The sequence below is a fragment of the Symphalangus syndactylus genome, chromosome 2 (genome assembly GCF_028878055.3).
Source record: "Symphalangus syndactylus isolate Jambi chromosome 2, NHGRI_mSymSyn1-v2.1_pri, whole genome shotgun sequence".
Taxonomy (NCBI): Eukaryota; Metazoa; Chordata; class Mammalia; order Primates; family Hylobatidae; genus Symphalangus; species Symphalangus syndactylus.
In genome coordinates, this window is record NC_072424.2 from 21,473,076 (window position 1) to 21,495,013 (window position 21,938).

The 21,938-nt window shown below is 39.4% G+C and overlaps 2 protein-coding genes across 7 annotated transcripts in view; one reads left to right on the forward strand and one right to left on the reverse strand.

The window, feature by feature from the left end:
- The window catches only part of SHTN1 (shootin 1), a 121,657-nt gene that overhangs the window by 14,874 nt on the left and 84,845 nt on the right, over positions 1–21,938 (forward strand). For 4 of the 5 annotated variants that reach the window (XR_010115553.1, XM_055247949.2, XM_063617355.1 and 1 more), the window contains exon 2: positions 12,184–12,236. Coding sequence is in view for 3 of the 5 variants with exons in the window: in XM_055247949.2 (XP_055103924.1) it covers positions 12,184–12,236 (53 nt within the window). In the remaining 2 variants the exon portion in view is untranslated. Of the gene's footprint in view, positions 1–12,183; positions 12,237–17,620; positions 17,640–21,938 lie in introns of those variants that run through there. The other variant, XM_055247957.2, reaches the window with a different exon arrangement.
- Positions 785–21,938, reverse strand: part of ENO4 (enolase 4) — a 412,386-nt gene continuing 391,232 nt past the window's right edge. The window contains exon 13 of one of the 2 annotated variants that reach the window (XM_063617327.1): positions 785–1,242. In XM_063617327.1, coding sequence (XP_063473397.1) covers positions 992–1,242 — 251 coding nt within the window. In that variant the 3' untranslated portion in view covers positions 785–991. The remainder of the gene's footprint in view (positions 1,243–21,938) is intronic. The other variant, XM_063617317.1, reaches the window with a different exon arrangement.

A 21,938-nucleotide genomic window follows, 5' to 3' on the forward strand; every position in this document is an offset into this window, starting at 1 on the left:
TACAGGCATGAGCCACCGCGCCCGGCCAAAACCAAGAAGCCCTTTAAGGCTTTAACCAACCTCTTCAAAGAGGGAGTAGAAGATGCTGCCCTTCCAAGAGCCGCACCACTCCCAAAAGACAGAAGGAAGAAAGGCCCAATAACCTGTGTGCCACCAAGAGATGGAAAGACAAAAAGAGACAGGAGTCACTAAGACAAACAGAAAAACAAAAGCTGCCCATGGGGTGTGTTTGGGGGTTTGCTAACAATAAGCCTCTTTATGGCTTAAAACCATAGATGCAAGAATTACATTCCAAAGAGGATAGGATGAAAAAGATGCAGTTCCCCTCAAGATCCAGTTTCTTCCAACGACAGCCTAAGAAAGCAAAGACCCTCATTGTTAACAAGGTAGTGAATGTTAAGACAATTAAGAGAATGTTCCTTGAGAGCTGGAATGGCTGGACAAACATGTTGGAGACTCGTAGCCAGCTGGATAGCTGCTGCCTGATACAAATCTGACAATTCGTGCCCCCTGGGAGAACAAGCTCTAAAAATGTCATGTACTCTACCTGTTCAACCCTTCCTTTTTAACTACAAATCCTTGGCACCCACTGATTTTTTTTTTTTTTTTTGAGACGGAGTCTCGCTGTCACCAGGTTGGAGTGCAGTGGCACAATCTTGGCTCACTGCAACCTCCACCTCCTCGGTTCAAGTGATTCTCCTGCCTCAGCCTCCCTAGTAGCTGGAACTACAGGCACATGCCACCTACTCCTGGCTTATTTTTGTTTTTTTAGTAGAGACGAGGTTTCACCATGTTGCAACAAGCTTGCAAAAGCCAAGTTCTCAAAACAAAACATACAACAAAGTGAAAGGAGAATCTTCTAAAGATTTTCCTTTTTATGACAAACCACACCAAAAAAAAAAAAAAAAAAAGACAAGAAAAACAAAAGCCTTTGCTGGGTGGCTAAAGATCGATCAGTCATCAATATGTACCCAAACCAAATCTACAGGAGTCACAAATTCAAAGAACGAATTTTCTCTTTTTCAAATTTCAAATGTTTTTTTCCTGCCAATCTGAATTTGGAAAGGAAGGAACAAGGAAAAATTTTTACCTTCCCCTCTTGACCAGGCACTACAGGTAGAGATTTGGGAGAGCTGCCTTTGTAAGAATTATCTTTTCCTACCAGCTTCTGCCTGTTCTGTTCTCCCAGGATTGTGTCTGCAGGTCCCAGAGCGAGTGAAGTGGCCCAGAATTTCCTGCCAACTATGCCAAAATGAAAGAGAGAAAAAATTATATTTTCCTCAAGCCTCATAAGTTGGTAATTGGGACAGACTCCTGTAACAAAAGACAAATTAACAAGAGATAGCAAGTTTATTAACACATGCAATGCACATCGTGAGGCCGAAAAGTAACTCCAAGTAGTGGTTTAAAACTCTGGTTTACGGCCGGGCGCGGTGGCTCAAGCCTGTAATCCCAGCACTTTGGGAGGCCGAGGCGGGTGGATCACGAGGTCAGGAGATCGAGACCATCCTGGCTAACACAGTGAAACCCCATCTCTACTAAAAAAAAAAATACAAAAAAAAAATTAGCCGGACGTGTTGGCAGGCGCCTGTAGTCCCAGCTACTCGGGAGGCTGAGGCAGGAGAATGGCATGAACCCGGGAGGCGGAGCTTGCAGTGAGCCGAGATCGCGCCATTGCACTCCCGCCTGGGAGACAGAGCAAGACTCCGTCTCAAAAAAAAAAAAACACAACTCTGGTTTATGTTACCATCTTCAACAAAGAACACTTCATTTTAGTGAAGTGATAGGACAAAGGAAAGCAGTCCCAGGCTTCCAAGGGTGGGACAATGTGGGAAGGTAAATGTATGGGGAAGCTAATGGGGCAAAGTCTGCTTGCACATTCCTCTGGTGCCATTGCTGAGCTGATATGGATTGTAAAGGAGAATTTATATCCTGTTTTTAGGCAGGAATGAGGGGGAGGATAGAAAGACCTTTTGTTTTTGTAATTCTCTGTCCTGCTTTTAGGCAAACAGGAAAGGTAGAGAGCTCCCCTGCATCCTAATTATCTTTAGTTCTCCCCAGTTCTTCATATTTTAAGGAGAAATATTCGGTTTTTTTTGGTTTTTTTTCTTGCAGTATATATAATAGCTAAATGTAATGTGGTATCCCAGATGGGATCCTAGAAAAGGTCATTATGTAAAAACTAAGGAAGTCTGAATAAAATATGGACTTTAGTTCATAGCAGCGTATCAATATTGGTCCATTAATTTTAGCAAATGCACCATACTAACCTAAGATATTGCTGTATCTTTGCAGTTTTACTGTAAATCTGAAACTCATAAAAGTGAACTTTACTAAATATAATTCTGCTTACATTCTTATACACATGTATCTTTAAGTGTAGCTGTAGGAAAAATTCATTTTAAAAATACGTTTTTTTTAATTGACATAATAATTATGGATTTTTGGGGTACAGGAAAAATTCTTGAAAATGGAATTGTGGGATCCAAAAAATATATGTATTTTAAACTTTGTTGTGCTTTAAATTTTATTCTGTAAGACTGTTGCACAGCTAAGCTTTGCCTCAAGATGTAGAAGGAACACGCTTTTATTGATTGATTGATTGCATACCGTGCCTGCTTAGCATTTTAAACACTAAAACATGAGTTCTGGGCCAGGCATGATGGTTCATGCCTATAATCCCAGTGCTTTGGGAGGCTGAGGTAGGTGGATTATTTCAGGCCACAAGTACAACCAGCCTTGGCAACCTAACAAGAACCCCTCCCTACAAAAAATAAAAATAAAAGATCAGCTGGGCAGGGTGGTATGCATCTGTAACTGGAGAGACTGAGGCAGAAGGATTGCTTGAGCCTAGGAGTTTGAGGTTACATTGAGCTATAATCATGTCACTCCACTCCAGCCTGGGTGACAGAGTGAGACCCTGTCTCAAAAATAATAATAAAATAAATAAATAAATAATATATAAGTAAAATAAAATAAAATATAAAATAAAAAATAAGTAAAAGAAAAGAAAATATAAAATAATAAAATAAAAATATAAAATAAAATAAGTAAAATAAGCCCATCCATGAATTCTGAAATTTTTCTGTGGTACCATGAAGAGTACTACTGTATCAAGATCCTTTAGGCTTGATTCCATTTCAAATCCTCCATGGCACAAATTTGCGTATGATTGTGTGTGTGTGTGTGTGTGTGTGTGTGTGTTTATTAGCTTTTTAAATAAATAAGACTTTTTTTTAGAAGTTTAGATTTACAGAAAATGGAGCCAAAAGTACAGAGAATATTCACATACCTCTTCACCTTCTCCTACTCTCATTTCTACTATTATTAACATCTTGCTTTAATTAATGTGGTACATTTGTTAGAATTGTTGAGCCAGAATTGATATATTATTATTAACTAAAATCCATAATTTACATTAGGGCTCACTTTTTGTCTTGTACATTCTATGGGTTTGGACAAATATATAGCACATGTATTCACCATTATAGTACAGAATAGTACCACTGCTCTAAAAATGTCATGTACTCTACCTGTTCAACCCTTCCTTTTTAACTACAAATCCTTGGCACCCACTGATTTTTTTTTTTTTTTTTTTTTTTTGAGACGGAGTCTCGCTGTCACCAGGTTGGAGTGCAGTGGCACGATCTTGGCTCACTGCAACCTCCACCTCCTCGGTTCAAGTGATTCTCCTGCCTCAGCCTCCCTAGTAGCTGGAACTACAGGCACATGCCACCACTCCTGGCTTATTTTTGTTTTTTTAGTAGAGACAAGGTTTCACCATGTTGGCCAGGATGGTCTCGATCTCCTGACCTCGTGATCCGCCCACCTCGGCCTCCCAAAGTGCTGGGATTACAGGTGTGAGCCACTGCGTCTGACCTCCTACTGATCTTTTTATTGTCTCCATAGTTTTGCCTTTTCTAGAATGTCATATAATTGGAATCATATGATATGTATGTATCCTTTTCAGATTGACTCTTTTCACTTAGCAATATACAGTTTTTTTCCTTGTCTTTTTTTTTGTGGCTTAATAGTTCACTTACTACTTCTTAACACCGACTACTTCTCAACACCGGATACTGTTCCGTTATCTGGATGTACCACAGTTTGTTTATCCATTCACCTATTGAAGAATGTCTTGTTTGTTCCCAAGTTTTGGCAATTAGGAATCAAGTTGTATAAACATTAGGGTGGTGGTAACGTATGGAAGGAAGGGAAGTGTTCTGTAGTTCTGTGATTAGATCATAGTTTTATGATTAGCTCTTAGTGACCCCGTGTCCCTAGGATGTGACCTTTATGAGTTCTTCTCAGTTTGTTTTATTTACCTCTTAGATGAGACAAGAAGGCTATTGGGGGCTGGCGTTGGGTATTTGCCTTCCACCAAGTCTGTTAGGCTCTGGTAAGATAGTTTCTCTTGAGGACAGACATTGTTTAGAGGAACAAAATGCTCTGGGCATGTTTCATAGAGGCTACCTTATTTTCCTTTTTAAAAAATAGACCGAGCGCGGTGGCTCACACCTGTAATCCCAGCACTTTAGGAGGCCGAGGAAGATGGATCACGAGGTCAGGAATTCAAGACCAGCCTGACCAACATGGTGAAACCCCGTCTCTACTAAAAATGCCAAAATTAGCAGGGCGTGGTGGTGGGCGCCTGTAATCCCAGTTACTGAGGAGGCTGAGGCAGGAGAATCGCTTGAACCCGGAAGGCAGAAGTTGCAATGAGCCGAGATCGCACTGCACCACTGCACCGCAGCCTGGGTGACAGAGCGAGACTCCATCTCAAAAAAAAAAAAAAAAAAAAAAAAAAAATAGATACTGAGTTTTGCTATGTTGCCCAGGCTGGCCTCAAATTCCTGAGCTCAAATGATTCTCCTGCCTTGGCCTCCCAAAGTGCTGGATTACAGGTTGAGCCACTGCACTCTGTCAATAGTGGCTACTTTTCTATGCCACCTGCCAGAGTAGTAGGGAAAATTTTCACTTTGAGCATCTAGTAGTGATCCTGGAGGTGAAACTCACAAAAGTTTAGGGGCCCCTCTAAGGCTGTGTCCGCCTGGCCATTTTAACTCTCAAACTTGTCCAAACTGAGCCTGCAGCTATTCTTTAATTACAGTTTGGGGTTTCCAGTACCAGTTACCAGGTACCGGTTCCCAAGGAGGTTTCGCTTCCGGGCTGCTTCTCTAATAAATTATAATCCTTTCTATCTGCCTTATGTGTCTCTTCAGTTTTGGGGATGGTGGTTTGCCCTGTGACTTCAGTTATCTGATAGATCTTAGGAAGAGTTGTTGATTTTCAATTTGTTTTTACTTTTTGTTGTGAGGACGGAATGAGGATTTACAAGCTCCTTACATGACAGACCAGAAATCAGACTTATATGTGTATTTTAAAGATACTCAGTTTTCTTCCTTTCTTCTTGGTTAACTTGAAGTCATTAATGTAGTTTGTTGAGAGTACTTCTTAAGTATCATTAATTTATTAACACTGAACTGTGTGTTTTACCATGTAATGAATAAATTTCTGGTTTGCCGTAATTTCTTTTCAGGATGTGAAATCTGTCACCTTTGTTTTTTGATCAGATTTTCTAGCAGTGTTTTCCATGGCTTTTCGAATGCTTTAATTAACAAGTAAGTTACAAATGACTTCTCTTTCTACTCTGGCTATAAGAGGACTACCCATTGGGATGTGTACAGAAGGGAATAATGTCGTAATTGAACACTATCTTTTGTGACTCATGTCCTCATTCCCCATTAGTAAGAGGTATCTCAAAGCTCCCTGAGTATCAAAGATGCAGACTGAATGGATGAGAATCTACATTAGAAGCTCTCCTGAGGTCTTGTTTGCTGGTTACATTTGATGGCTATTTAAACCTTCATTTTTATTAAGTATCTTGATACAATATATGATGTATAAGAGACTCTTACCATGGGGAGGAGAATATGTGCTCTTTCATGATTTGCTCACGTGAAGACCTAGATCCATTCTTCCTTCTTCCTTAATTTACCACGTTTATCGAATAATCTATATGTCAGACAGGATCCTAGGTATGGGAATCTGGATAGATAAAGATGTAGTCTTTAACCAAGAGGATTATTTCTGATCCAGTGCTTTAGTGCATTGCACACAGTAATGCTCAGTAATGTCTTTTTGGATGAAGGTGACTCTGCGAGTCAGTAGATTGGTGCTTCCACTACCATTCTGTATTGTGGGATTTGACTTCTCCATGCATTTGTGTCTCTGTAAAATGGGGATGTTAACATTTGGATTGTTTTGCCTCACAGATTTATATGACCCATTCATTCATTTATTCAACATACGCATGGACTCTGTTTGGTATTCATATGAGTATAAGACATACAGCAGTGAATTGGGTAGGAAGAAAGACAGGAAAACAGACCTGTGCACAGATAATTTATAATGTTATATGTAGATGCTCTAATAGAGCTATATGAACAGTGTACTCTGATGGTATATTAAGATAAACCTGCTGATTTTGCATGAAGTATATGGGGAAGCCTTCTTAGAAGAAGTAACAGTTGAATTGCATTGAAAAAGAGGAGATTGGGAAGATGGGGTAGGGAAAGCCTTTGCAGGCAGAGGGAAAAACATTTGCAAAGGTACCTAAGTACGAAAGGTCTTGGAGGGTTTAGGGAAGCACTGGGACTTTGGGTGTGGCCTTTGAGGCTGAATGGTGGGCAGTAGAGTGGGATTCCTGGCAGTAAAGATAAGGTCTTTGGAAGTTTCTAAACATGAAATAACCAGCTTGCTTTGTTAACTAACTGCTATGTAAAGAATGCCCTTGGGATAGAAGGAAGCTAGAACTAGATAGGAGGGTTTTGTCATTATTGAGGGTCTAAGGGCAGAGATAACAGCTTCAGAGGAAGGGCAGATTGCAGAGATACTTTTTAGAGGTTTGAGCAGTTTGATGATCCTTTGGAGGGAGAAAAAAGGGGGAACTCAAGGGTGATCCTGCAGGTAGTAGCTTGAGGACTAGGTAGGTAGATGATGACACCAATGAAAGGAGACCTTTCATACAGGGAGTAGGGAAGGGAAATTGATAAGCTCACTTTCTAAAAGTTGAGTTTGAGATGCTTGCAGAGCCTCTTGACAGAGCAGCCCAGAACTGCCGGTAGAACTGTCTGCTATGTTGGAAATGTTCTGGGTCCACTGTCCATTATGGCACTAACTAGTCACATGTGGCTATCGAGCACTTGAAATTTAACTTATGCAACTGAAGAACTGAATTTTACACTTTCTTTAGTTTCAATCAATTAAAATTTAAATAGCTACTTGTGGCTAATGGCTACCATTTTGGACAACACAGGTCTGATAAGTATTGGTTGGAAATACTGGTCTGGAAAGAGTGCTAGAGGTAGACTGATTAGCCTCCCTGGGACTGGGAGGTTTCCTAGGATGCTGAACTTTCAGCGCTAAAACTGACAAAATCCCAGACAAAGCACGATTCTTATTAACCCTAGCTAGAGGTGTTACTGGCTTGTAGTTATGAACTTTAGTTGTCACATTTCTGAAACAACTAAGTCTGCTCAGCTGCCTGTTGGGCTGGCTATGTCATGATTTGCAGCTTGGAAAGAAAACTCTTTTTCTTGGCATTGAGGAGTTAGAAAATAGAAAACCAGCATGATTCTTGAAACACGTGCTCTGCCTGATATTCTCCTTGTTTTCTCCACCATCTTCCTTTTTCTTCCATTCTATGTTGTTATGTTACAGCCTACTTTGGCTGTACATTGGAATTACCTGGGGCTCTCACTTCTAAATATATATATGTGTGTGTGTGTATGTGAGTGTGTGTGTACGTATGTATGTATGTATTTATTTATGTATCTATCTATCTATCTATCTGGATGCCCAGGCTCTACCCCAGAATAGTTAAATCAGAATCTTGAAGCAGGAGGGGCGAGGCATCTATATGATTTAAAAGCCCCGCAGGTGATTTTAATGTGTAGCCAGGATTGACAAGTACAGCTCTCAGAAGTGCTTTTACTTCTTTGCCACCTTTCTTTACTGCAACAAATTATTTGCAGTTGATCTTTAGCCCCTTTTCCCCTCCCTTTATTTGGTGGAGGATAGAAGTACCCTGGAAATTTTTCCTGTCTGCCATGCAGGACACTTCTTTTGTCATAAACACAGAATTTGATGTACTTTGCTGTATCAGTAATAATAACCATGGCTAACATGTTTTGAACAGTTAATAAGCCCAAATACTCTTGTATATGTTAACTCATTTACTCTTAATAACAACACTATGAGAGATGTATAATTATTCCTATTTTCCAGATGAGGAACCTGAGACTCAGAGAGATTAACTGATTTGCCCAAGGTCCCCTAGCCAGTAAGTGCTCAGGCTGTCATTAGGGTGCACTTTTTAATTACTGTCCTATATAACCTTATAGTACAGTGAAATATACTCTACCTGTAAATCTGAGAGATGAAGTCTTCTTGAGTTCTTAAGCTGCAGGTATCTTTCATATACCAAGAATTGGTCAGATTCATCTGTTCTTTTTTTTTTTTTTTTTTTTTTTTTTGAGTCTTGCTCTGTTACCCAGGCTGGAGTGCAGTGGTATGATCTCTGCTCACTGCAACCTCCGCCTCCTGGGTTCAAGTGATCCTCCCATCTCAAGCCTCCTGCGTAGCTAGGATTACAGGTGTGTGCTGCCACACCTGGCTAATTTTTTTGTATTTTTAGTAGAGATGCGGTTTCACCATGTTGGCCAGGCAGGTTTTGAACTCTTGACCTCAAGTGATCCCCCCCACCTTGGCCTCCCCACGTGTTGGGATTACAGGCATGAGCCACTGCCTCCGGCCAGATTAATCTCTTTAGCATTGGCGAATTCAGGATTTGGAGGATGTCTCTGATGGAATCACTTGAGCTGTGCAAGCTCAGTTTTTAAAATTTTCAGACTGCAGGCCAGTTCTGAAACAAAAAGGCAGCTTTCTCTGCGACCCTGTAACATTTGCCAAAAAGGAGCTGAATAATATAGATCACTTCAGTTTTTGCCAGTTTTGCTGAAGTTAGGGTTAGGGGTCCACTGTGATACATACGTGTGTGTATGTGTGTGCATGTCTGTGTACGTGTTGTTGATGGTAGTGAGCTTGGTTTTATTAGCAAGGGGTTGAATTATTCTCATACTTTCCCTTTCCTTTCCTTATACCTTACTTTAAAGTTGTACATAGTCACAAGAAAGCATATTTTCTGTGATTTTCATTAAAATATAATAGTTCAAAGATTCTTAATTAATTGTTTTCATAAATACTCAGTAATTGAGAGCCTACAATGTTTCATCTGGGTTCTATTGGCAGTATAATGGAAGAATAGTATTGGTATTTTAAAAAAGACTTCAAAACCATTATCTGATGTTTTAAATAGAAAAAATTTCTTAATGTCAATATAAGATCGTGTTTTTTTGTTTGTTTGTTTGTTTTTGAGATGGAGTCTTGCTCTGTTGCCCAGGCTGGAATACAGTGGTGCAATCTTGGCTCACTGCAACCTCTGCCTCCCGGGATCAAGCGATTCTTCTGCCTCAGCCTCTGAGTAGCTGGGATTACAGGTGCGCGCTACCACACCCAGCTAATTTTTTCGTATTTTTAGTAGAGACGGTGTTTCACCATGTTGGTCAGGCTGGTCTCGAACTCCTGACCTGATGATCTGCCCGTCTCACCCTCCCAAAGTGTTGGCATTACAAGCATGAGCCACCGCACCCGGCTGAGATCATGGTTTTATAAGCGTTTATTGTTCATTCTGTATGTCTGTAAAGTAGGTCACCAATACTAGAGCATTAAATAAATTTTGGTTTTTTCAACTTCATCTATAGATACTTTTAAATGTCAACCTAAAATCAAAGTCTCTTAATAAAATACTTATATATCTATTTTTTGAAACAATGTAAGATACAGTAGTAAGATATGGGATCATGACCATAGACTACCCAGTGCTGGTGTAAGTGAATATCTTTAGAAGATCTTACTTAGTTCTTGTTTCTTTCAGTTAAAAATGTGGGGACACATTTTATTGGTTTTTCAGCTCCAAAGACAATTTAGTTTTACTTAGTTCTTGCGGTGCGTGTGGTGGGGCTGATGAAGAGCTGGTGTGCAGAGGGCTTCATTCTTTTTCTGTTGAAAATGTTTTGTTTTGATTTGTTTTGTTTTGTTTTTGAGACAGAGTCTCGCTCTGTCGCCCAGGTTGGAGTGTGCTGTGGTGTGTTCTTGGCTCACTGCAACCTGTGCTTCCTGGGTTCAAGCGATTCTCCTGCCTCAGCCTCCCAAGCATCTGGGACTACAGGCAAGTGCTACCATGCCCAGCTAATTTTTGTACTTTTTGTAGAGGCGGGGTTTTGCCGTGTTGGCCAGGCTGGTCTTGAACTCCTGATCTCAAGTGATCTGCCCACCTTGGCCTCCCAAAGTGTTGAGATTACAGGCGTGAGCCACCACGCCCAGCCTGTAAATGTAATTATTTTCAGAAGAACTATATCTTTACATGTACACATTCACCTATTTTATGGGCTAATTTTCAAGGATTATTTTGGGATGTGGCTTCAATAAAATTGTCTATTAATTCTTGTTTAAGTGGTCCTGGTATACTGATAAAACTTCTGGACATTGGTGATATAATCTCATAAATACTCCCCAATTTGAATTTGGATTTTAGGACTTTGGTGCCACCATCACAGTAGCCATTCTGAACCCTTTCGATCACCATAGGAGAAAACAAGGCATGTGCTTTACCATGTTAATTGTCTGTTTCTGGGGTGTTCTTTGCCCTAGTGGTTAGAATCATACATTTCTGGAATTAAGGACCAGATTATGTGGGATGTTCTTGCAACCACTGGTTTCGGATATTTTATTTCTGTTTCTAGATTATTCATAGAAATAGGAAGCTCTGTTTTTTTTTTTTCTTAAAAGAAAAACTGAGGGTTTTTTTTTTTTTTTTCGGCAGATAAATCCATAAAGACAAAAGTTCAAATTGTGACCAGCCTGGGCAAAGTAGCAAGACCCCATCTCTACAAGAAATTTAAAAATTTAGCTGGGCATGGTAGTATGTGCCTGTAGTTCCAGCTGCTCGGGAGGCTGAGGTGGGAGGATCGTTTTGAGCCTGGGAGTTCAAAACTGCAGTGAGCTATGATGGTGCCACTGCACTCCAGCCTAAGTGACAGAACAAGACCCTGTCTCTTAAAAAAAGAAAATCAACCTCATGATTCACTGACGTTCTGGTGCCAGTCAAGGTGCCAGCCCTGGGGTGAGCTGCAGTTTTAGACTTACTTCAGATGTTCTGCTCTGTCATTGATCTTAGGCCATTCTTTTCTTCTCACTTAATGTGTTCAAAACTTTATATTCTCAACTGTAGGGATACCTAAAAATGGTGCTTTGATTAAAGATGAATGTGGGGATTTAGGTTTTGTTTTGTTTTTTTTTGGTGGGGGGGGGCAATAAAGGATTTTAAGTACACAACTTTCCCCCCTACGTAGTGGATAATATTTCCAAACAGTTTAACATATCTTCCCCATTTAGTGAAATGAGTTTGAATTTCTGGTCGTGACTGACAATCTTGTCTGAAAATAGTTGTTCTTAGCTGAATCCTTCATAAATTTTTTGCTTTGTGAATAAAGCAGACGTGTGACGTTGAGTCGAGTGTGCAAACCTACTCTACTTTCTACAGGCTGATTTTCTAAATAAACCTCTGATTACAGTACCACAGACTAATAGTGCTGGGAGGAACTTCAGGGAACACCTGCCTGAATCCTTTCACAGAACCAAGTGCTGAGCATCAGAAAGGAGAAATTGCTTGTCATCTGTCACCTCTCCTGGCTCATGGGTGTTCCTACTGACCTAGGGAGAACTGAAATTTAGTTTGGTGGGCTCATGTCTGCCTTTTCTTCCTTACTGTTAAAAGCAGGAGCCCAGCCGGGTTTGGTGGCTCATGCCTGTAATCGCACTTTGCGAGGCCAAGGCAGGAGGATCGCTTGAGCCCAGGAGTTTTGAGACCAGCCTGGGCAACATAGTGAGACTCTGTCTCTACAAAATAAAAAAATAAAAAGCAGAAGCCCCTTTTCTGCAGCCTCTTCTCCACCCTACCTCAACCTAGTAAGAAGACAATGGGGGTTAGTTGGATTCCCCAGGTTTTCCTGCAGTAAACTTTTGACAGTGTTGTAATGTTGCTTTCCTTTTTTCTTTTAGCAATAGGCGAATATGAAGACCTTAGAGCAGAGAACCAGAAAACAAAGGAGAAGGTTTGTACTTTACCTTTTTTTCCCCCTTTCTTACATGTGTAAAAGCCTAGGCGGCATAGTGCATTGTTCAGTCACCAATTTCAGTTAAATGTGAATGAGGGTTGTTTCTTTTTTTCTTTTCTTCCCTTTTCTCTTGCATGTGTGATTCAAGCTAATACCAACTCCAGGCTCCAGATGGTAAAGAATAGCAGGCATGCCACTGTGGATGCAGCTCTGGGAGATTAACTACATGGCTAAATGTGCAGCAAGGCACCAGGCCAAGCAACTCAAGTCCCTAGGAATCGTACTTTTTCCCTAACAGTCAGATTTGGGATTCTGTCAGTGGAATTGAACGCCTGATACATGTACTTTTGGGACCTAGACACATTGGGTCCTGGAGAAAACTCTTTGGAATTAGTCATTGGTGTTTTACCCCAATACCTCCATAAATCTTTATATGTCTGCTTCTTCTATTTATATGAATAATACACCGGAAGTTGAGAAGCATCCGCTGTGAAGTTGGGGAAGTCTGGTGAATATTTTCAGGGGCTCTGTCAGTTTTGTTTTAACTGTTAAATAATTGAATTCTACTTACCTTACAAACTGTAGCCTTCTTATCACTGAAAATATCTAAGATTTGTGAATGCTTGCTAATATATATAGCTAATAATATATCTATATATTTTTTTCTTGTAAATTTAGGGAGGAGACAAATGGAAGAACAGACTAAGGTCAGAAATGTAGAGGGACTGAATAGCAAATGAAAAATAGGAAGCAGACTGCCTATTTTTGGTTTTAGATACAAAAAAAATTACTTTAAAAAATTACTTTGTTGGGTAGGCCAAATATTTCAGAACATAATATCCCTAGTCAAAAATTAATAAAACAGGTCCTTAGAAGATATTAAAGAAGAAGATAGCCATCACTGCTCTAAATTGTGAAACCTCGTTTTTAAAATTTCAGAGTAGGAGCTGTAATAAAAACTGGCAGCAAGCTAAATATTTGTAAAATGTGTGGGATATTTGGGATCACTTATTGGGCTCTTTAGAATTATATTTAACTTTTTCACTATTAATTTGCCACCTATATAGCTGTAGTATGGATGGTGGTATTAATGGTAAGTACTCTAGTTCAAAGCAGATTTTAATGGATTTTTAGATCATTATTTTTCACCTAGTTTTAAGGCTCCTTTGCTATTTGTAAATAAATCCTTGGTGTTCTGTGAAATCCTAAGTTTCTTCTCTTGCCTTCATCAGGTGATTCAGGGAATGGTAGGTGGAGGTGATAAAAACATCCATGTTAGAAGGGGCTGGTGTTTGCATCTATAATATGGTAAGAAGCACTTTGGGAGGCTGAGGTGGGAGGATCACTTGAGACCAGGAATTCAAGACCAGCCTGGGCAATATAGTGAGACCCCCATCTTTACAAAAAAGTTAAAAAATTAATCGAGAATGGTGGCATGCAGCTGTATTCCCAGCTACTTGGGAGGTTGAGGCAGGAGGATCCCTGGAGCCCTAAAGGTTGAAGCTGCAGTGAGCCATGATTTCACCACTGCATTCCAGCCTGGGCAACAGAGTGAGATCTTATCTCAAAACACACACACACACACACACACACACAGACACAGTAAGAAAGTCACTGAAAATAGTAGTTTGGCCTGATTTCTAATTCCAACCCTGTAACCATGCAAAATCACAAATGTCCTGAGGACATAAATAGGTAAGGAGGTTGTTCTTAGATCCTGGGCCCCTGATGCCCCAAAATTCCAAAGTAAACCTAGTGGGTAATGCTTAGGCTGGATAACTTGAGCATCTTGCTCTAAGATACTCAGCTATCTTCCAGCTGTAGGAGAACAAACAGACTGAGATGATATCAGTCACTGAGTCTCTTTCATAGCTGCTCCTGACCCACGAGAAGAACAAAGCAAGTTGGAGGGGTTAATTCAGGAGCACTCTTTGACCTAACCTAGAAGGTAAGAGAAGGGAACGCAAACAGTTGTCTTCATGTAATAGAGAAAGAAGGATGATAGAAGTAAATGAATAATGTAAGAGGAAGAAGATAAAATTTTTTATTTATTCTTCTTGTTTAATCCTTGCTTACATGTAGACCTAGCAGTGCCCTAAAAATACATAGTAGATGCTCTGTAAACATCTGTTGTTGGTGGAGACGATGGTTGTTTAACTGACAGACACTTTCTGCAGTGAGGTTTTAAGTGAATCATCCGTTATGCAAGTGGAATTATAGGTAAAATGCATTTGGTAAAAGGAGGATTATAAATTACCTCAGCCCATTAACTGTTTACATGTTTCTCTGCATGGAGTATGGCCATACTTTCATGACATCTGTAGGCATTATTGACCTGCTTCTGTTGTAATTCTTTAAAAATAACTATTAACAGAAACGGGAAGAAAAGAAATGAAAGCAATATGGAATGCTGTGTGGTTGGGTAAAAGAAAGTAGAGTGGTTTTAAGTTCACTGCACTCTGTTTATCTTCTGTTAAAAGACTAGCTTGCTTATTACTGCAGATTTTTCCTCAAAAAGGGGGGGGCTGTATTACAAAAGAGGGAAGCATATAATAAAAGCCTTTTATAGAGTGTAGAATGAGTAAAAGCAGCTTTAGTTCCGGAGGTGGTAAATGGAGAACAGCATTTTCTCGGAAAGCACTCTCTTGTGCCTGGCTGGGTGAGCTTTGTCCAGTTGACATCAGCAAATACATGTGGCCATCCTTTCATTTGTGGTCCCAAACCAGAGTGCAGTTAAATCGTGCAGGGACAGCAAATTAAAGTAAGACTCCTTTTGCCATGGTTAATTTGGTGTAGGGAAATTTAGAATGAACAGAGGAAGCAAAAAAATAAATTGCAACGTATTTTCCCTTCCACATGTCTACTATCTTTGTCGCCAGGCCATGAACCTTATCAATGGGAGGAGGCAGTGGATGTGATTCCTTTGGGTAGGATCTTTTCCTGCCCTGTTTGGAGTCTCTTGCGTTGAGACAAGTGGTCTGACATGGTGCTCTTCAGGGAAAGCAGTTGTTTAGAGGCTGCATGGTGTAAGAAGCTGCTGTGGGACATCCATGCCCTGTCATCTCCCTGTCTCATGCTCCACACAGCAGTGTGTCCGCTCCATTTCACAGAGGAGAGAACAGTACCGCAGGGCTTGAGTGAGGTTCCCAGTGTTACACAGATCATGGCAGAGTCTAGATTCAAACATGGGTCTTCTGAGCACGATGTTCTTTTAGATGCAGGTGAACAGTGGGAGCTTATTGACTCTTCTTCCACAAAGGTCCTAACTTTATTCTAATTCTGTATTGTTAGTGCATGAGTTTTCCACAGCAAATTATCAGACCCGATCCTTTTCTGGTCATTTGCCTTTACCAGCTATTGGTTTGTGTTGAAAAACTGAAAGTTGAATATAAGTATCAAATCAATCTTATCTCAAAACATTCACATGTGTGTGTATATGTATGTGTGTACTTGTATATATACATATAGATTCTGGCATAATGCATCCCAAGGATAAAAGCAGGAAATTTGGGGCAGGGGAGTGGACCAGTGTTTTGATGGATCTTTTCTCTTTTTTTTTGCGGTTCTTCCATTTTAGGAAAACTGCTGACTCTTTTATGTTTTTTTTAATCAGTGACTTTGAGGATGGAGTCAATCTGTTTGGGTTTATGAGGAAAGCTCTTTTGAAGGGAAACCTTTTTATTGAATGCCTTCTGAGTACTGGGGTGTAAAGAAAAATATATGAAGGTCCTACTCTTGAGTAAAACCATTCTAATGAGGACCCCAAATAAGTTGACAAATAGCCACGATCAATTATGCTGCTCTGAGTGCCTACAGCATGGCTGGGCAATGGACAAAGAATAAAAAGACAAGATTCCTACTCTTTTCCATGTGATAAACTTTTGCTAGCCTTTAATGCTTGGCTTAATAAATGTCACTTAGGTTTTTCAAAGTCTTCTCTAACTCTCTCACAAGCAGAATTTATTGCTTTTTTGGTAATAAGACATCTGCATATTTATGTACATATGTATCACATTTATCAAGCAAAATTTATTATCAAAATATTAGAGTATAAGCAAATGGTGTGGGTTGCCTTAAAATGTAAAAACAGCGAGTTTTTTTTAAACATCAAGATAAATGGGGATTATGGAAATGGTGCTACTTGCTACTTTCCATTATTTTTTGCCCATTTTCTAAATGGACTTAGCAGTATATGAAAAAGTAAGAGCCTATCATACTGAGGTGAACAACTCTTCAAATTTATATTTTTGGGGTATGGAAAAATAGATGACTATACATTTTGCAATCAACCAAATAAAATGGTTTACTTTGCTTGTGTAGTAATCACCATATACAAATGTTAGTCATGCGTCTACAATTGAAGGGCATTCTCTTATGACTCACTCAGGATCTTTGTCATAATCGTTTGGGTTTTTTTCCTATATGGGGGGAAAGCGTCATTGAGCTTTGAATGGAATAGCTTTCATGTTTCTCAGAGTGGTGGGGGTGGGGGTGTGTGTGGAGTGTGCATAAAAAGAAGGAAATCTGTATAATAGAAGAATGTCTGCCTTTAAATAGTAAGTATTTATGTTTAGTATTATGTTCTGAGATCAAGTTTTGAAATGCATAAATGTTTAAGTGGCTGATTAGAAGTCGTTTGGGTGAGCTACTGTAACAGTGCATCAGGCGGTTCTGTCAGCTTGCCAGGAACAATGAATGAAAAGAGAATGAGACAGACACTTTCCAAGACTTATGTTTCAAGAAGCAGGATATATGATACTGTTTGCATCTTGGCTCAGTTGTCTATTGTTAAAATTTCTTCCTCTTGTGTAATATTCAGAGATGAAGGTCCCAAAGTATTTTATTTTTTAAAAAAATCAATAAAGAAGCCACTTTAAAGAGCAAGATATGCATCCATTATGCTAACTGTTCATGCATAATACATCCACATACATGCAGTTTCTTTGAGACAGAGTGGCAAGTGGTTGTGCCAGAGAAAAAGTAATTACTTAGCAGTTTGAAAGTGAAAATGAGTCTCTTATTAACAGCAATCTATCTAGAAACAAAGAGCAAGGATCTCTGTTCTGATGACATGTGTTTCCATCTAACACACAATACCTAGAATTTGGAGAATGCTGCAAGACAGCTTTGAGGGCAGCTACCACTTCTTTTTTGCCTGTGAAAATTGGAGGGAAAGAACTTTGAATTGGAAGAAAGAAGGACACCAAAAGAGAAAGAGAGTGAAAGGAATTCCATCCTAGTGGGAATGATTTAATGTGTTGTATTCTTTATGGATAAGAGTGTAGACATCCAGAAAGCACAGTTCTGGCCAGACTTACCTAGGTGGAGCAGTAAAATTCTTGATTACTATTAAAAATGAATTGATGGTCCTTTCATTGTATGCCAAGGATTCTAAAACAGGTAAATTACACACAATTCTGATGCTGGGCATGTTTAAATCTTTAACTGTTGTAACTGGACATTAATGAACTTCAAGAAAAATGATGTAGCATTAAACTTCTTCAGACTTAGTGTCGTTGTAGGCTCTGCTGTACGTTCCTTAGGAAATGGGTACATTTCAGTTCTGGTTTGGCAGTATTTCTCACATTATATCGGGTGTCCTTATGAATTGCTTACTTCATTTGTTGATCTTTTGTGGTAGATCATAAGTTTTTGTGAGAACACATTGTCTATTGTGTTCATGTATTGTGCCCAGTGTTTAACATAGTGGCTGGGCTGTGTGGGCCCTGTATAAATTTGTTCAGTTCTCAGAGGAAGGAAATAATGACATTCAATGATTATAGTAGATACTTGCTTAAAAGTCTGATTCAGTCAACTGTAATGTACTTGCCTATGTATAGATTGTCCCCTATCTTGGTATTGTGCGTATGCGGTGCATATATGCCCCAAACTGCCTTATCTATAGTCTAGCAACCCTCTGATGCATTTGTGCACCAGGAAGACAAGCATGAATATTTATATTAGTGGAAGTTAGATACAATTTAGAATGTTGAGGTTCTTCTTGCATAACGTATACGTACAACAGAATATAAAGATGTCTTGGTATCTGTATCAGTTATCTGTACTTCTGCTGAGCCGTTTGAAGCAGACATTTTAATGTTGATGGTAGTTGGATGAATATGTGAGAGAGGGATGAATAACTGAGCTGCCCATTTTGGGGAGTGGGTGGTGCAAGGAAGATACTAATTCACACTGGAAAGGCTGTTTCTCTACAAATCAGTCTGCCAATGCTCAGAAATCCTGGTTTAGTTTCAGAAGCCAGGTATCCGCCTGGATGAGGCTCAAGGACGAGATCTGGAAAATAGCCAGGGCTTCTAATATTAAGGGCTTTCAAAACCAGCAAGGCCAACCTCCGGTCAATTCATCCCTTCATAAAGAGCCAAGTAGAGACTCTAGAGTAGATATAATGTTATCCAGCTTGCTTACATGAGCCAGCAGTTGTGCCACTGGGTTCTACCCCAGCCTTGAGCTACAGAGAATCGTTGGGCATCATAATTAAGTGATGTAGGCCCAAGAACATCTGTTGCTATTGCAAAGTCTTCATGAGCAATTCTCACACAAAAAGAAGCAGTTTTTACAAATGGTGCAGCTGCGTGAGCAGGGTAGAGGAAGGGGTGGGATGGGTGAGGGGCTTCTGTGTGGTGGAAAGATGAAACATTCTTCCAAAAAGGCCCGTAATCCTGGCTGACTTCCCTCTGTTGATAGAATGAGAGAAAGTTTGCAAGATTCTTTTCTGGGTTCACCTAAAAAGATGAAATAAGTGGGTGTTTGGATTTCTGCTTTTAGTAAATGCGTACATCCTCAATATTTTGCTCAGTTCTGGTTCAGAATAAGTAAGCTGCATTTGCAGCATGTGTAGACTCTCCCCACCCCCAACTCACACCCCTTTCAGCATAACAGATGGTAAATTCTGTGGCTGCCAGTTCTAGCATAATGTGGTTGCAGAAAATAGAAATCAAAGCAACATGAAGACCCCTGATAGAACACAGCTGGGGATGGGAGACAGCTTGTGAATCTGCTGATGATAACCATAGGATTAGTGTGAACACATATAGCTGGACTATAGAAATGGGCTACCTACATGTTGGAATAAAACTGATGTTGAGACCTGTTATTAACCTGAGTTTGTCTACCTGGGCCTTAATAGCAGAGAGCATGAACCTAATGTTTTTCTTCTGGGCAACTAGTACAAGCCTACCTAAAATTGTCATGCATCACATTAGTGATTGTGTATGATGTCAACTGGTGGCCTTTTTCAGATCTGACTAGATGGAGCACCATTCCTGTTTAATGCTTTTGCCATCCAAAGTCTCACTAAAAACTCTGGCTATTTGACTGAAGCGAGAATTGAATAAACCTCTAATTCCTTTAGGTAGAGCTTCGAGAGCTACATAGAGGGAACCAAGTGATATTAAGTCAGGAGCAACACTCCCAAGTGCCAGCTCTTAAATGAAGACAGTTTTTTACAAGACATCTCACATTTTTCAGAAATGCCAGATTAAGAAACATTAAATTAATTTGAAAGTAAAGTACCAGATATATTTCACTTGGCAATCATGACTCAGGAGTTTGAGCCTAGTTGGAAACTAGGTTTCTTTTTGTGCCTTATGCTACACTGTGCATTGTTGGAGGAAGGTAGACAGACTGGTAGGGGTGGTGGGGAAGTCCAGAACAAACAGAGGCCCATTCTAGAAAATGAGAGGAACATTCCTGAAACCACTAGCCAGAAATCTCCTATCATTAAGGATTATGATGTCTAATGTAGTTCACTTGGGTTGAGGAAGGAGCTAAGAAAAGCCTATATGCGAATTTAGAACTCTACTATTTAGAATTTTAAACACCAAAAAATCATAAATGTTGTTTGTTTAAGCTGAAACTACAGACTATATTAGACAGAATTATTATTATTTTTTACAGAGGATGGGATTGCCACAGGGAAACCTTAATCAAAGAAATGCCTTCTCCTTTAGTAAATAAGTTAGGTCCAGCCTAATTCATTTTGACTGGGCGGGGGATCCTGAGTCGGGATTTAGTAACCAGATTTGCTAATTTAACACTGTGTACTTGCTTCATGTTCTCTTGCCAGAATACATTTACCCATATGAACAGGGACAGTATGACATTTCAGTGGTTCTTTAGCGACTAAAGGGGAAAACTGAACTGCAAGCTTCTTACTTTTTTATTTTTTAAATATTTTGAAAGGACAGGAAAGGGCAGAGAATAGTACAACAATACCCATTGCACAGAACTGTTATTTCTCTTGAAATTCAAAAATAAGGAATGCAGCAAATACAACTGAAAGTTCTCACCATTTCTAGTCCCATTCCTCTCCCTATCTCCTAAGAGACAACTACTGTCATAAATGTTGTATATTTCTTTTCATTTCATATTTTTATATATATTAGATGTATCAAAGCATATGAGATGCATTTGTGTATGTAAGATGTTATTTGATATATCTGATATATCTTCTGCAACTCATTAAACATGATGGTTTTTTTTTTTTTTTTTTGAGACGAAGTCTCACTCTGTCGCCAGGCTGGAGTGCAGTGGCATGATCTTGGCTCACTGCAACCTCCGCCTCATGGGTTCAAGCAATTCTCCTGCCTCAGCCTCCCGGGTAGCTGGGAGTACAGGCGTGTGCCACCACGCCCAGCTAATTTTTGTATTTTTAGTAGAGATGGGGTTTCACCATGTTGGCAAGGATGGTCTTGATCTCTTGACCTCATGATCCGCCTGCCTTGGCCTCCCAAAGTGCTGGGATTACAGGCTTGAGCCACCGTGCCCAGCCAACGTGATGGTTTTTAACATTTATGTTGATACATATGGCTTTATTCATTTTCACTGCTCTGTAGTGTAGTATATGAACATACCATGATGTATTATTATTAAAAATGTGGAACATTTTTGTATATGTTATACATTACTAGAGATTCTCTGGATATATACACCTAGAAGTAGAATTGCTGAGTCATAGGAAAGTATGTATTCAATTTTGATAGAAGTTTATTTCCAAAGTAATTATACCAATTGACACATCCATCAGTGGTCTATGAGAGTTGCTGTCTCCCGGTATCAGATTTTTTCAGTTTTTGCCAGTCCGATAGGTGAGACTATCTCATTGTTTTAATCTGGATTTTTCACATTATGTGACACATAATTTTTTAGCTATTGAAAATTGGAATTAATATCCAAAGGGATGAAATTCCTATATATTTATCTGGCAGGTTAGCAATCAAATATAATTTAAAATTGTGCTTTATTCATATGGCACTCTTAGGGAATAAGGTATTCCCAAGATAATACATTTTAAATTACTACTCTAATAGCTAGAAATTACTTTTTAATGTTTTAGCTACTTGTGGTGAATATCTTGTTATATATCCCTGTTTTATGAAATTCAAGATATACTGAATTCAGTCCTTATAATAATAAACATTAGGTTTTTTAAAAAAATTCATTAATGCCTCCAGGGGCCTATCAATACAGGAGATACTTGTTTCTATACCAGATACCCTAAAAGGTCCTTATGCTCTAATAGTTATTTTTGCCTTTTATGGTCTTGCCTCCCAAAGTCTTTTCAGTGAGTTCTCCCACCTTTTTAAATTAAAAATTGGTTTATATAAATGATATGTGCTTAGTATGGAATATTTTATCTTCTCTCCTTTTAATTTGGTACCTTCCTCTATTCAGAATTCT